We start from the raw sequence: 15,959 nt of genomic DNA, 5'->3' as shown, positions 1-15,959 counted from the left end.
GCATGTGACTGATGTGTGCAGATATAAAGGCACAGTGCCTGTAGGGGAACCACATGGTCCCCAAATAGCTGAGTGGTTCTCAGGTTCATGACCGTGGGCTGTGCACCTATCTCGTGTCTATTCCTCCTGGACACCCCTGGATACAGGGATGGAAGCACTAAAGGAATGAACTTATGACAGTAAAGAGAATAAATGCACCATGGAATTCTAGAAGAAAAGCAGAGAAGAGACAGACACAGGATGAGGAAGGTGAGGCCAGGCAGTAAGAGGGAGGCCCCCTTAGCCCTGGCCAGGTACTGGGCTCAGTGGCAGCATGAAGAATGGAAGCCAGGGGTAAAAAGAGGTGCAGGCAATAGGGCAGTTAGGGTGACCTCTACACACAGGTCAGAAGTGCCCCTGTGCATTCTCTTCTCCTACTACCAACCCCCTCTCTGTGCAGAGCTCCCAGAAACTCACAATAACCCCAGGAAGAAATCTGCAGGACTTGATTCCTAGCGCATGGACTAATAGCAGCGGGGAATGAAGGGTTTCTGTCCTGCCCCTTCTTCCATGATGAAGCTGCCTCAGGGTGGGACTGGGGCTTCTGGTCAGTGCTGGCCGGTGGAAAGGCTGCCTCAAAAGCACACTCCTTCCTTAGTAGTAGACAGATCAAGAAAAATTGACTTAGGATATTTTCTTTTCAGTGCTGCAGATAGAATTCAGGGCCTTCACACTAAGCTACATCCTCAACCCCTTTTTCATTTCTTATTTTGAGACAGGGTCTTGCTAAGTCACTAAATTGCCCAAGCTGGGCTTGGATTTGCAGTTGCAATCTTCCTACCTCACCCTCCCAGAGTACTAAGATTACAGGTGTGTGCTGCCACACTCGGCAAGTTTTTTCTTTTCTTTAATATGAATGGACCATCAAGGATCACAGGGTACAGGAAAAATATATAAGCATAAGAGGTTAAAGTCTCACATGAACAAACAACATAAAAAACCTGACTCTATAAGATGCATAATGGAGGAAACAAAATAAACTTCTGAAATTCTTCAGAGATCAAAGAATAAGACTGCCTAGTGGTACCTCAGTTCACGAGCTCACTTCCCACCACTGGAAAACAGTGCCCAACATCCACAACTTAGAGGAGGAGATACCAATTTAGGCTCCCAGTGTCAGTCCCTGGCTGGCTTCAAGGCAGATTAGCATGGGGAGGGGCCTGGTGGAGGAAAAGCTCACCCCATGGAGGCCCGGAAGCAGAGAGAAGGGAAGAAAAGGGAGGAGACAGATGCCCCCAGGCCTCGCCCCCAGTGACCTGCCCCTCTGACAAGAGCCCACCTTCTAACAGCACATTCAGTGGTGAACTCAGGAGTGGATTAATCCAAAGATGAGTATGGCACCCCATGACCCAATCACCTTCCAAAAACTTAACATGAGACTTTTGGGGGACATTTTAGATCTAAACCATTACACTGGGCATCATTCAGTTTCACTCATGCCCCATTTTTATTGTCCTCTCTTTCAACTTTTGATACTGTACCTAGTTTGGGTAGAGAGAACTTTATGCCTACTCACAGTGTCCTCTTGTCTCCACTGCCTGATTCTCGCTGCAGGGGACCTTTGTCCTCTTTATCTCTTTCTTAATGGGCTCATGGACATTATTTCATAATCGTATATGTAAATTATCACAATATCAGTAACAATTGGAATCACACGAGAAAAGAGAATTTTCAGATTTACAGAAAGTGTTTTGGACAATGTTTAGTGACTACAAATTGATTCCTGTATAGTTACTGTTTTATATGCTAGCACATTAGCTTGGCCAATTTTAGGACTGCTCAAGCCTTTAGATAATAAAATCTTAAACAACTTTCTTTCTTGTGAAACAAGCTGCCATTTGGAAAACAGCTCAGTAATTACTGTCTCTTGTTACATGGGTTCCCCGTTGGGGCAGGAAGCATGGGCTGAGGTTGCAGAAGATGTTTATTTCCAAGGTGCAATATTTAAGGTGAATAAATGCACATGAGTGGGATTTAATATACCCCCGGGATATTCAAATGTGAGTTGTGATATGCACGAAGGTCACAGAGTGTAATACACAGCATTGACCGAGCATTGACCCAGGGGCCCGCAGGGTTTTAAGCAGGTGAGGTGTATTTTATAAGAACAGGTGAAGCAGGGAGTGATGAAGGAACTGCTTTAAGGTCACCTAGGGAGTCAGTCATAAAGCTTTGCTTTGAACACAGAGCCAAGAAGCTGGACAGCGCTGAGCTGCAGGACAGTGCTGAGAGGTGTGTAGGTGTAAGGAGGCAGGGACAGAGTGTGCAACTGCATGAAAGATTTTTGGCAGTGGTGTGCAGGTTCATGGAGGACTGTGAGGGCCATACTTGCATTTGTCAGGGATCCCCCCGATTGCAGTTTGGCGCAAATCAAGGGGTGCGAGTTTGTGTGGAAGTCAGGTGACCAGTTAAGGTGACATCGTAGCAAGGGACCCTGTGAGAGGGGCTGGAGAGGATGTGCACAGCCCAGGAGGGCAGCTGGGCTGGAGAACCTGGCAGATGGTCCAAAGATTAGAAGGGAGCTAAGATTTTCTAATGAAAAAACTAAACAGTTTACCAGAGATCCAGTCAGATGAATTTGCAGACAGAAATCTCCCTTTAGACTTGGTTTCCATCTTGTAGGGTGATGGTCAGAGCGTATTTTTAGAGGAGGCAGGAAGGATTTGCACAGGTTCTTTAGGACAGGTGTACAGGAGTCAGTGGGTACCAGAGCCTGTTTCCTGTGTGCAGTTCAGGGCTGAGGGAACAAAGCCACCCTAACATCTCCCCAGTATTAAACTCACCAAAGCACTTGACTCTCTGAGGCATCAGAAAGAAGGGGGAGCACCCCGAATTACAAGGTGAGCTGCTTCCAAGATGCGGCTGGTGCTGGATTTGGAGCAGTAGGAAGCACGCAGGGTGTGCACCTCCATCCCACTGCAGCCTGACCTCCAGGGAGCCTCAGTTGCTCAGCTCTGCCAAGCTCAGAGAAACAAGGCCCCTTGCTCTGAAGTAACTGTTCACACCACAGCAACAGAAAACATGAGCGCCCAGACCAGTGTGAGGTTGCTCGGGGCAGGTGTGTATGTGCTTCTTTACCCTGTTTATTCTTCAGAAGGGAAAGATTATGGTACAGAAAATAGCTTTGGCTTTTTACTCTTTCCTCTTCTGATGCATGAATTCAATCGTAGATCTGACTCATTTGCAGGTTTTAATTGAATTACTAAAATCAACACAGGAATCTTCTGTGAGCATTGTGTTAATAACTATAAACTGTTTCTTTTATAGTTACTGTTTTATGTTCTTTCAAAGTAGACTGGACTTACTTAATGCTGCTAGAGTCTTTGGCTATTACAGTAAAAAGGAAAACAAATTTCTCTTGCAAGATAAATTTCCACTGGGGAGGTTTCCCTGTAACTCTTGTCCAGTGCTGTGAATCCACAGAGTGGTAAAACCCAAACCTTCCACACTGGTTTTGAATCGATAGGGTTAGACTTTTTCTTTTTCTTTTTTTTTTTTTTTTTGTCTTTTTTGAAACAGGGTCTTGCTCTACAATTCAGGCTGGCCTTGAGCTCACTTTGTAGCCCAGGCTGGTCTCGAACTTGCAACAATCCTCCTGCCTCAGCCTCCCAAGTGCTGGGATTACAGGCGTGTGCCACCATGCCCTGCTCATAGGGTTAGACTTTTTAACCATTGCTTGAATGTGAATTCTTTTCCACACAATTTTATTACCAAATGAATTAGATACATTATCACTATAAAATCACTTTTTAAATAAAAAATCTTTAAATTTTATTCCCTAAGACCTAGAGAAAAGGGCTATGTTAACATTTACATTTTTATCTCATATTTGTCTTTATTTTCTGCCCTCAGATATGGTTTTTATTTTATTTACATTCTTAAAAGCATGATTTTTAGTGATCATTTATCATAAAGTCAGTATACTTATCCTAGTTTTGTAAGATAAAAAAGTTTCATATAAGTTAGAAAAGAAACTTTAGAAAATAGGTTCTTTCTTCCCTGTTGAGAGTATTTGCTAAAAGTACTCTCAGAGAGTAGTAGCTGTTGAATGACTAAGAAAATGTATTACCGCAAAAGTGAGCCTCCCTTATTTTTCATTTCATTTAAAAAATGAAATCACAATAGATACCTTCATGTCCCCTGAAAGAAAATGATTCTTGTCCACATTCTAAGGTTTGAAATCTTTCTCTCTGTTCATATATATTCCATGTGGTAGACAGTATGACCAGTTAGTTTATGCTATGAATTAAACTATCTTCTAACTGTGTCTCACTGTTTAATCAGAGATTAGAAAAACTTATGCAACAGAACTATAATTAAAAGACCCACCTAGGAGTAAAGTATTGGGTTAATACTATGGCCTCAACTATCTCATATAAGTGGACAACTCTCCTCTCCCCCTCCATTAGAAGGACTTCCTTCCTTTCTTTTTTCTCTCTTTCTTTTTCTTTCTTTCTTCTTTCTTTCTTTCTTTCTTTCTTTCTTTCTTTCTTTCTTTCTTTCTTTCTTTCTTTCTTTCTTTGTTTCTTGCTTGCTTGCTTGCTTGCTTGCTTGCTTGCTTGCTTTCATTGTATGTGGAATAGGGGATTGAACCTAAGGCCTCTTGTATGCTAGGCAAGGATTATAACACTGGGCTACATTCCCCATCTGAGGGATTTCTTTATCAGACAAGCTTTCAAGCTGTTGACAGGCCATCCACTGTAAGCAGGTAGCATCCTGGGACTAGAGGTGCCTGCTGGGGCAGTCAAAGTCAGTTTCCTCAGAGAAAGTTAGATCAGCCACATTTAATATGAATGGAGCCTATTATATACCTAGGGCACTAATTATGCCTTTAAAAGATGAATTCTGATCCTTCTGAAGTTTAGATAGCATAGAGAATGCTCTGTCATTTCATTTATACAGTTTCATTTCTTGACATTTTACATTCCTAAATCTATCATTTTACTCAGTTTAGACAAGATTAAATCCTATGACACTAAAATTTCAAAATTATATAGCCTCAACGTATCACTTTTTTCTTACGATGTCTTAAAGACCTCACTGCAGTATTTTTATACCTGACCTAGTACAGCTGCAGGCCACTTTTAAGCATGGTGTATGTAGTCCTGGCCACCATGGTCTAGTAGGGACAGCCGAGGTCTGAAATCTCTACTATGTGCATAGGTCTCTGCCAGCTCTGTGGCTTCCATGAGGCTGGTGCTGGGGAAGATGAGGAAGAAGGCAATGTCAGTGTTGGGTAACGCAGATAGGAGGGTCAGTGAAATAGGTAGAAATAGATAGGATGGTCAGTGAAATCGGTAGGGTGGAGCTGCTTAAAAATGCTTGCTTGTGGAGGATAAGTTTGAGTTATTTGTAGGAAAATGGGTGCATTTGAGACCACAGTGTTAAATGTAATAAGTCAGACACAGAAGCTTAAACATCACATGGTTTCTCTTATATGGAACCCAAAGTATAAATGAAGAGCAAAATAAAAGATAGGCAGGGAGGTAGATCTTTTGCAAAAGAGAGGGAGACCAAGAGATGGGGGTGTGGAGAGCAGAAGGGGATGAAAGAAAAAAGAGTTAAAATGCGTTGTATACAAGTACAGGTCCCAAAATGAATGAAGCAATCATGTACTGCAAACATGCACGGATAAAAATTAAAATTAAAAATAAATGCATCTTTGCCTGCAAAGGAGCTGCAAGACCCTTAGGATGGATGCCCCTAGAGCAGAGCCAGAGGCGACCACTGCCATGAATGAGACTCCTTAAGAAGGTGTCCAGGAAAGAGTTCTGTGGCAGGGTGGGAGCCGCGTGGGGAGGCAGCCACGCAGGTGCTGTAGGAAGCAGGTCTACAAGGGAAGCAAGCTCAGGCTCGCAGGGGAGCCCTGGAGCCCAGGCAGGCTGTTTTAGAGTGTGTCTGATGCAAGGAGGGTTCTCCCCATCATCGGTCATTGCAGAGGGCAGTGGCCCCAAGCAGTCTCGACAAAGAGCTGGTGCTGTTAGGAAGGTGAGTCAGCGTCTGGGTTTAGGAGCACGATAGAGGCACAGAGATCAAGGTGACATACCAAGAGTGTCTACGACAGGTCCCCAGAAAATAATCTGTACACTGGCTTTATGAAACTTATACCCCCAAACATTCCCTTGCAATAAAACTGCAAAGGATATAGTAAAAATTCAATAGTCATAAAACAAAGGATTCCTTCTTTCATGTAGATAGCAAAAACTTTCTCTCCTTGAATAATATCAATTTTATTATTTCTTAAAAAGAAGAAATGCCAACCCTAATTCTCTGCTAGGGAACTGAATGTTAACAGATCAACCAACGCCGATGCAAATTCAGACCAGCGGCAGGCACACGGTTTCCTCTTCTCTCTAGATCGCCTGTCCTTATATGTGAGATGATGTGAGAACAAACCATTAAAAGACATTTCTAATCTTTTTTGTGAATTTTCAAGGCTACTAAGCAAGGCTGGGATTATAGCTTGGGGGCATAGCTCCTTCCTGGCAAGTGCAAGGTCCTGAGTTTGATCTCTGGTTAAAAAAATAAATAAATAAAAGATAGTGGTGATATAATTTCAACATAGTTTTTCACATGTATTCCCTTCATAGAATTTTACAGATTGTCTTTTGAATTCTAACAATGTTTTGTGTTCTTTGATAAAAATTGCAGCATACTGAGAGTTTAAACAAGTATGTGTGTGTATAAATTTTCAATATTGCATTATATTTATGTAATTTTTGTAATATCTTTGTTTTAAAGCCTCAAGAATAATTTTCCTCAGCCTTAGCTGTTTTTATGCAAATTTCTGTATTTTATGGATTTATAAAAATTGAGAGCAGTCACATGGGCTACTTTCATCACTAAACATATTGTGTTGATTGTTTTAGTTGCATACTGCACTTGGGGTAATCAATTATAATGAAAACACGTTTGTCTATTGTTTTTTATTTTTGAATTTGTATCTTTTGGTAATAAGAGTTAAATTTGTCTTTTCTAAAAATTTTAGTTACACGTGGAATATTCCAGTTAAATGGACCGAAAGTAATGTATCAACTACTGTAGTCTACAATAGGTCAGAAAAAGGAGGTAAATACCAATTGATTTATTTCTTCTTTGAATTGATGTAATACATTATAATACTATAAGCATAAAAATCAATAATAAAATTTAAAGTTATGTAGATTTAAGCTAAAAGAGATTTCTTAAATAATTTATCAGTGATTCCAAATCTTTATCTATAATAAGAACTTTTCCATCGTGAGATATTCTTTTTACAATGTAACATGACGTACAATAATATATACCAACAGCCAAGGATGGGGGACATACCCAACCATTGGAAGACCAAAGTATAAACTAATTTCCTTCCTTCCTCCCCTCTTCCTTCCTTCTTCCTTCCTTCCATCTTTCCTCTCTCCCTCCCTCCTTGCCTCCTCCTTTCTTCTTCCTGTTTCTTTCTTTATATTAGATAAGTAAAGCATTGGATTTCTTAAAATGTTATATGATGGACCTTTTCTTTGTTTTTTTGGTTTTTGGTTTTTCTCCGGTACCGGGAACCGAACTCATGACCTTGCTCTTGCTAGGCAGGCGCTTTGCCGCTGAGCTAAATCCCCAGCCCCTGATGGACCTTTTCTTTAAAAGGCTGATTTAGTCTAGTCATTTTCTTGAAATATATTTCTGTGTTCTTGTTCTATTGATTTGTCTTTTCCTTACTTGGAAAATATTACGTAAAAATAAGGAGATGTTTTACAGACCTCCAAACCATTGGGGAAATAACAAATAAGGCAAGTATTAGCAACAGTCCCAAAAGATCCTTGCTTTTCATACTTTTACCATTGTACTTGTTCTGTGTTTCAGACAATTTTAGAGCATTTTCATCACTTCAAAAAAAAAATCCCATGCCTCTCCTAAACAGCCACTAATTTATTTATGTCTATATAAATTTACCTATCCTAGACAATTGCATATAAATGAAACAATGTACATAATGTTCTCTGACATTTTTCAATTAATGTTAACCATGTTGTAGCCTGAAAGAGTACTTTATTCCTTTTCATTGACAAGTTATATCTGATTGTATAGATATGCCACCTTTTCCTTACTCATTAGGTTAGGGTTGATAGAAATTTGAACCATGTCTACCCTTCATCTTTCATGAATAATGCTGCTATAATAATTCATGTACAAGTTTTTCTATGCATCTAGTAGGTGCTCTCTTCCTGTTTTATTTTTTTAACTTTATATTGTAAACTCTTGTGATTATGGTTTCACCATGAACTTTACCAGCTCTGGTTTTATGGAAGGGAGGCTCCTTTGTCTAGGGGGCTTTCTTAAGAGAGATCACTACTGCAATAAGGCTTTCCCTCCGTCATTTATGCCAACAATTATGATAACATTGTGGTCAGCTATTCTGAATTTTTCCAGAAATCCCAGATAATACCATTTTGTCTTAGTATTTCCATACATTTAGGTTGTGTGTGAGTACCAAGTTCTCGTTCTTGTGGTCTATCTTCTGTCCATTTTCTTACTCATAACCATATTTGCCAAAAGAAAATGGAGAAGAGAGAAAAAAGACACTTCAAAATGTGTAACAGCACTAGTAAAAAGCATATTAAGGAGGTTAGGGTTTCATCGGGTGGTTTTCGTGGATTTGGTATAACTCTTAACATATATTTTCCTCATTCTTCACCATGTTAAACTGAAGGTTGGAAGAATGTCTTGGCAGCAGCTTGATTTGCTGTTTACAAATTTTGAAAATGAATAATTTATCTACCCTACCCTAACACAATTTATCCAGCGTTTTCATACAATGCAGATAAATTTATCCAGGTGAGTTTACCAGATAACTAAGCCTTCCTTTATAAATTTATTTAGAAAATAAACTTCAAAAGTTTAGAATAAGCATCTTTTAGTATGTTTATGTACTTACTAGGTAGAATATTTGTTATGCTGAATTTAATTCTCGAATAATTAGATAATTCAGGCAAGTGTTTAAGGCACACAGCTATAACCCCAGTACTTGGGAGACAGAGGGTTGAGGCAGGAGGATTGCAAATTCAAGGCCAGCGTAGGAAATATGGCAAGGTTCTGTCTTGAAAAGAAAACAAAACAACAAAAAAGTAGGTATGTATTAAAACTAACACACAAGCCAGACACTGGCCTAGAGATAATGCAGGGGTTGGGGGAGCTCAAGCCTTCCCTGTGTGGATGGTGGTGCAGGGCTGTGTCAACAGGGAGACAAGGACTGTTCTAGATGGCTGGTGCAGGGCTGCGGATATAGCTCAGTGGCATAAATGCCTGCCTGGCAAGCACAAGGTCCTGAGTTCGATCCCTGGTACCAAAAAAATAAATAAATATGAAAATAAAAAATAGATGGCTTATGTGGTGACTCACACAATGAGGGGCACCACAGGACAAGCACCGGCCCTGACTGCGGACAGGAAAGATTACTATCAAAAATGACACTGAGACAAAGAGCTTAGGAGCTAACTGTAGGGTTCAGTGGGTGACAGGGTTGACAGAGTGTAGGGGGACCTGTGCAGGGGACAGAAGGCTGGCATGCACATGGGAGGAGAGGGGACTCTCCTTTCTGTCCCTCTGGGCTGACATTTAACATACTTTTGGCTCTAACTATTGACTTATCTGTGTCTCTCCTCCCCCTGGGCATTCCTGGAGAAACGGGTGCTTATTTGCTGTCATGCTTGAACACAACATACTCCATCAGGTGCTGTCAGCAGGCGCCTAATACTTGCTTATCAAATGAGAGCATGCAAGAGTGAGTGGGTAGACGGATGAATGAAAGCGCCCTGATACTCACGGAGCTATGAGGACAAACCCACCTTTATCTGAAACTTCAGAATCATGATCAGTCACCTAGCCAGAAGCAATCTAGACATGGCTTCTTACTTCAAAGTGCCCGCTCCATTTTTAGGCTATGCACTAAGTTCCTGTTTCCTGTTTGAGGGCATCTCAGCTCCTAGCTCAGAGCACAGATGACAAACATGTCCTGAGTGTACTGAATGGGCACCCAGCTCATGTTACCCATCCTGCCTCTCTCCTCCTCATTTCTTTGATGATTCACCAGTTAGAAATTCCCCAGGCAACAGCGGGACTTCCCCCAAGATATTTCACTTGCATTCATATCGTACATCATCTTTCAAGCATTAGAAAGAAATGAAACTTATAATTTTCAAAAAGCAAACAGTACCTCTAAAACAAAACTTTTTCTGGCTATGTCAACCTGTCCTAAAATAGAAACAAAAACAAAAATAAAAACAGAAATAAAAAAAATTTTCTCATTTTAATAAATACTAGCTGGATCCCATTTTGAAAGGATTTATTCTTATCAATGAATTTATCTTAGCAAAGCATTACACATTTTCTTATCCCTAGTGCTATTTCCTCATTGGGATTTTACCATGAAATAGTCATTAGAAATACTTTTTTCTCTAGTATATTTCATATTCATTTCATTGGTCCTTATTTCTAGTACTGTTACACTGTACTTTAAACAAAGCAATAATAATTTAAGGTGCTTTGCTCTCTCTTTTCTTTTCCAAATAAATTATAAACTCCTTGAAGACACAAACTACACATCCTATTTCTGGTCCCCTGCCCACATAATAATAAGGTACTATGCACATGCTAGGAGTCTGATAAGTCCTTTCTTAACAGAGGGTCGTATTTTCCAGTCTACTGTGTTTTAGAGATGGCCTGCGTGCATTTTAGTTATGTCTCTATTTTAGTACTAGCTACTCTTTTGGAGGTCAATACATCTACATTTAGTAGTATACTATGTTTTTGTTTTTACTTTGCTACTCTCTAACAATCAGTGCAATTGCAGGTAATCAATCTTGCTAAAATAGTATTTTCAAGTAGGCATTCCTAAGAACATAGGGTCTGAGAGAGGGCCTAAGTCCTCAGAGAAGTGAAGACTGGGGTGACTACTTTTCTGACTCCTACATTTGAAGCTACCCTCTGGAAACTTTAGATTACCACATTCTGACTATCATAGAAGTGGAATTTGCTAAACATTTATAATAGCTATATTTAAAGGTGTATTCCCCGAGAAATGATGAGTATATGCGTCCATATGTGATGAATGGCAAGAGGGAAGAACTTGCTTCATTTTTTCAAGCTAAGCCACATGGAATGTGTGAACTTTGGGTGATTATGGATTTGGTTTTGCTGGTTTAGAAGCTCAGTGCATCAGTTCAACTCTGGTCAACCCCAAGTCTTGGAAGATTTATTCACCTAAACCAAACATACAAGAGATTAACCAAGAATGCTAATTTGTTAATTTACACAGATAAAATATACTGGCCAAGTGCACCAGCAAACTCACATCAGCTAATTAGGTATCTCTTCCCAGGAAGAAAGTTTACTTAGGAAGGATTAGAGGAGAGTTAAAGTAGATCGATTATTTTAAAGATGTCATCAAGCTGTGATAGCCAGATATATTGCATTATCCAAATGGGTCTAATTATTGCATTTAGCAATTATCAATAGTGGCCTGATGCCATAAAAGTTCCTTGTTTGGGCAGTAGTTCCAAAAGAGATATTCCTGGCTTGCCATCTCTCCAAGGCGGCTTGCTACCAAATTACAATTTAGAATTCTGTTTTCTCCGTTTTTGTAGTTCTACCACCGTCTGTGTGTTGGCTTCCCTTGCTGGATCTTTTATATCTGGCAGAAGAGGGGAGGCTAATGGAGGACCAGCCTAATAGCACATTTGTTACTTCTGTCTGTGTTTTGTGACCAGTTCTCAATCTTGTGCTGCTACCTAACCACAAAGGAGGCTAATTATACAGTCTAGCTCTGTGCAGAAAGCAAAGGGAATAATGTGGTAAACGACTAACTGATCTCTGCCATGTACCTTCATGTCTGTGGAACCAAACCTCTCAACTGCCTGGAGTACTTTGTAAGTTCAGCTGGGCACTGAATTTCCTGGGCCACTGGAGACACGTGGGCAGATCTTCACTAACCAAACCTCCTTGGCAGTTATTCTTTCCAACAGCCCAAATCACCACTGATGATAATGCTTCCTCATGATAGACAGGCAGGTTCCCTTTTCCCAGACTCCTTGTTCATTGCATATTACATATATAAACTACTCCTTTCTTTTCAAGCAGATACTTTAGACTACAGATTGATATTGGAGGGTGATCTTGTAATTATTACTACTACAGTCGTGAATATTTTCTTGAATGGATTACTTATTGAAAGTGTTATCATATTGACATCAATCCATTTACAATAGGTCAGGTCAGCCTAAATTTTCGGGTTTGTAGTTTTCTACCTTGACTCCAAATAAGATGATATATTTTACTTGAAAGTTTTAGCTCTTGAAGCACACTTTGTGTATCGTTAATCCAAAAGTACTGCTCTTGTAACTTTCAACTCTTTTACTGTTAAGTGATACGTAAAACTTAAAAGACGTGAACTCTTGTCTTTTTACCGAGAAAAAGCTTTGCTTACAAGAGTAGTACCACACAGCCATTAGGTACTAAGGAAAAATGTTCCCTTATCTAGGACTCTTATGTTGTCACAAGTTATTTGTCTAAGGTTTGTTATAACTATTTACATAAAATAGTAACAATAATTGTCATGCATGCCTCTTTTGAAAGGGTAATCATAAGTTTTCTCTACCATTTAGACAAATGATAAGAGGGAAAAAATGAGAATTTCTTAGAGTTCCCTACCCAGAAAAAAGTTCACTCAACGCTTTGATGCACAGAACTAGTAAGAAACAGCACAAAACAATTTATAAGTTGATGGAATATTATATGGCCATTATACTTACATTTTCAAATATGTAAGTGAAATTACAGAATATTAACAATATAATATCAAATGAAAACATTACTAATCATAAAAAAGTAGACTAGCATGATCTATGATGTGTGTTTGCATCTGTGTGTACATAGAACGTATACATACATGATAAAAACATGTTAATGAGCTGCAATTTTGATATTTTTCTGTGCACTTTAAAAAATAATTTCCAAGTGTTCTATAAAGAACACACGTTATTACCATAATCAGAAAAAAACTAAAAGGAAACATACACCTAGAGTAGGCATCATTATTTTAGTAGTGCTTACTCTTATGTAACTGAACTACTGAAGAGTATTTTGCTGTTGACAACTGTCCCAAAAGTAGTATGAACTTGGAAACCCCTTAACTACTGACTTCCTGGGTCTCAACTTCCTCATGCATAAAGTGAGAAAAATCACAGTAACTCTAGACAGGCTTAACTGGGTACATATAAAGCACACTAAAATACTGCAGTATTTAGATGGATTGCCAGGAACTTCTCAATGTTATTTATATTTGCTTTGCTATTTATGGAACTGGCAGCATATCCCCTTTCACAATAATGGGGATAGCTACCATCTGTTGGATACATAAGACATAGCTATGTGGCCAACACTTTGCCTATGTTATCTTATTTAATCTTCCCAACAGCTCAGAGGGGGATTTTTATCCATATTTTCCTCCTGGCGAAATGGCACACAGAAGGGTCAAGTGATTTGGCCAAGGTTACACAGATAATAAGTCACAGAGAAAGGGTTTTATCCCAGGCCTGTCAGACTCAAAATTTCACTTTCTTTCTTCTATAACATATGCTTTATGCCTAGCAAGAGATACTCCTCCTGACACAAACATTCAAAGGGTAAGGTTGCCAAAAGATTAGCTTCCTTTCAACAACTTGTCCATGGGAGAATGACAAAGAAAGATTAATACCACATGAGTGAGGTAAGGGTTTATAATTTGTCAAGTACCTGCTCTGAAAGGTCCTAAAGAAACTTATTGTCTTGTTGAAGAGCTTATTCATATGTAATGAAAAACTACTGTGTTCTGGATATCTTCCAGACCTTGCAAATGCCTCCAAAATTTAAATCATCTCTCCTCCCTAGCTGACCTACTTTCCTCTGTACCTCTAATGGCAGCACCATTATTCATGGAGTCAGGCGAGACCCCTTCCTTTCCTCTGAATGTTGACATCAAGTCAGAAAAGGGTTGTGTGATGTGTATCTTGAATAGATCACCTTCTTCCTATGTTCATCATCTCCACATCAGAGTAAGCCCTTATCCTTTCTTGTCCTACAAACACTGATGGCAAACTGCTCTTTCAGAGATGAGTACCAAGATGCAGCCACAAACCCACTTATCTCAGAGTGCCAACACTGCGATTAAACCCGAATACTGAGGTTTTAATTTAGAAAGAACACCTCACACATTAACATCTTTTGTCTTAAAAGAAAAAAAATAACACACATGCCATGGGCTTGCCATCACTATGCGTAAGTACAGTGCATTCTTAGTCTTCTTATCTCTAAAATCTCCTCTAAAATGTCTCTGATATTGTTATCAAAGTAAGTGTCTCCCATACTTCTAACAAACAGATTTGAAAATGTTACTTCCTTGATTAAAAATCTCCTCTATCTTCCCACCTTTCAGAAGGTAGGTTCTTGCTTGTGACTCTTCACACTGAAGCTTTAACCTTGCTTGCAGCCTCATTTTGTATTTTCTAGGGTCATTGCCTACCTTGCCACTGTATCCAACTATCTGAAATTCTTCAAATGTATGGTTTCCAAAACATTATTTATATTGTATATTTTCTATGCCCATAAAAACTACGTGAATTGAGAAGTATAGGAAGAGTGCTAATGCTGATCATGTCACAGTGCAGCTATTTTTAAGTGTGCATGTTTTAACTGAAACATAAGTCTCTGTTCCTTCAAGGTTGTCTTCTGAACTCTGTGTACTAGAAACTTGTGTTAATATTGGATGCTACTTTACAAAGAAAGTTAATTTGGTAAATCCATTGACTAAAAAAAAAAACAAAACAATGTTATAGACAATTGAAATGAGGAAGTAGGAGATCTTGCATGGATAAATAAAATGGGAAGCACAAGTATGGAACAGATTATACAATCAAGAATGCTGCATTTGGGTTTTAACTGTATTGCAGGTCTTCTTGATATTTTAAAGGCATTACTGATTTCAAATCAATGTGTCAGCTTCAGTGGTCGATGTTAATTAACACAGCATTTTTTAAATGTGTACATTTTATTCCCTTCCCAGGCTACCCAGGAAATACTCTTTATGCCATTAATACTCTTTATGCCAGGAATATATGGATTACTCCTAGAAGGCCTGGACCCTCCCTGTCTTTAGGCGTTGTTTTCCTTTATTGAAGGGTTGACCAGCATAAAATTATTTCACCCATTCAGCAAGCTTCTGTTAGTAAGAAGTGTAAGTCACGAAGGACATGATGCATACTGCCACTACTTCTTTTTCAGCTTCCCCCAGTGGCATTCTAAACTTAGGCAACTAAGTAAGAATTAGGCTTTGGGGCTTTGGATTCTAATCAGATTTGACTCCTTGAGCTAATATTTCTTTTCTTTTCTTTTTTACCCTCTGGGTCTAATTTCTCTGTGTTCACAACATATGCAAACATGTTTCTCATTAGTGTTTATTTACTACCACAGGAATCACTTTGAAACCTCCTGATCCTAATGGAAATGATTTTCTCAAAATAAACCCAGATCATATTGGATTTTATCGTGTAAATTATGAAGTACCAACTTGGGAACAGATAGCTTCTGATCTTGTGTCAAACCACATGGTAAGAGACAGCAATGGCTATGAATTGTTTTGCTTCTGTTCTAGGAACATTTTAATGGTACTAATTTTTGAAACACTTTGAGAATCACGTTTTAATCTCCTTCCCCCCGCTCTTTCCAGGACTTTTCTTCTGCTGACCGTGCAAGTCTTATTGATGACGCTTTTGCCTTGGCAAAGTAAGTTTTGTAATAATGTTAGATCACTTAAAATGCCATGGGTCTTAACATAATTTTTTGAATAAGTTACAACAATATTTAAGTGTTAATCAATTTAGTCTAAAATGCCAAAGATTTTAAACATTATTTTT

At 39.1% G+C, this 15,959-nt stretch overlaps 1 protein-coding gene across 1 annotated transcript in view; it reads left to right on the top strand.

Moving 5' to 3' along the window:
- Positions 1-15,959, top strand: part of Enpep (glutamyl aminopeptidase (aminopeptidase A)) — a 79,194-nt gene that overhangs the window by 37,558 nt on the left and 25,677 nt on the right. Inside the window, exons 11-13 of the mRNA XM_005397109.2 lie at positions 7,028-7,107; positions 15,517-15,653; positions 15,773-15,828. Coding sequence (XP_005397166.1) covers positions 7,028-7,107; positions 15,517-15,653; positions 15,773-15,828 — 273 coding nt within the window. The remainder of the gene's footprint in view (positions 1-7,027; positions 7,108-15,516; positions 15,654-15,772; positions 15,829-15,959) is intronic.

The sequence above is a fragment of the Chinchilla lanigera genome, unplaced genomic scaffold (genome assembly GCF_000276665.1).
Source record: "Chinchilla lanigera isolate Chin_1 unplaced genomic scaffold, ChiLan1.0 scaffold00056, whole genome shotgun sequence".
Classification (NCBI taxonomy): domain Eukaryota; kingdom Metazoa; phylum Chordata; class Mammalia; order Rodentia; family Chinchillidae; genus Chinchilla; species Chinchilla lanigera.
This window is presented reverse-complemented; position numbering and strand designations above follow the sequence as displayed.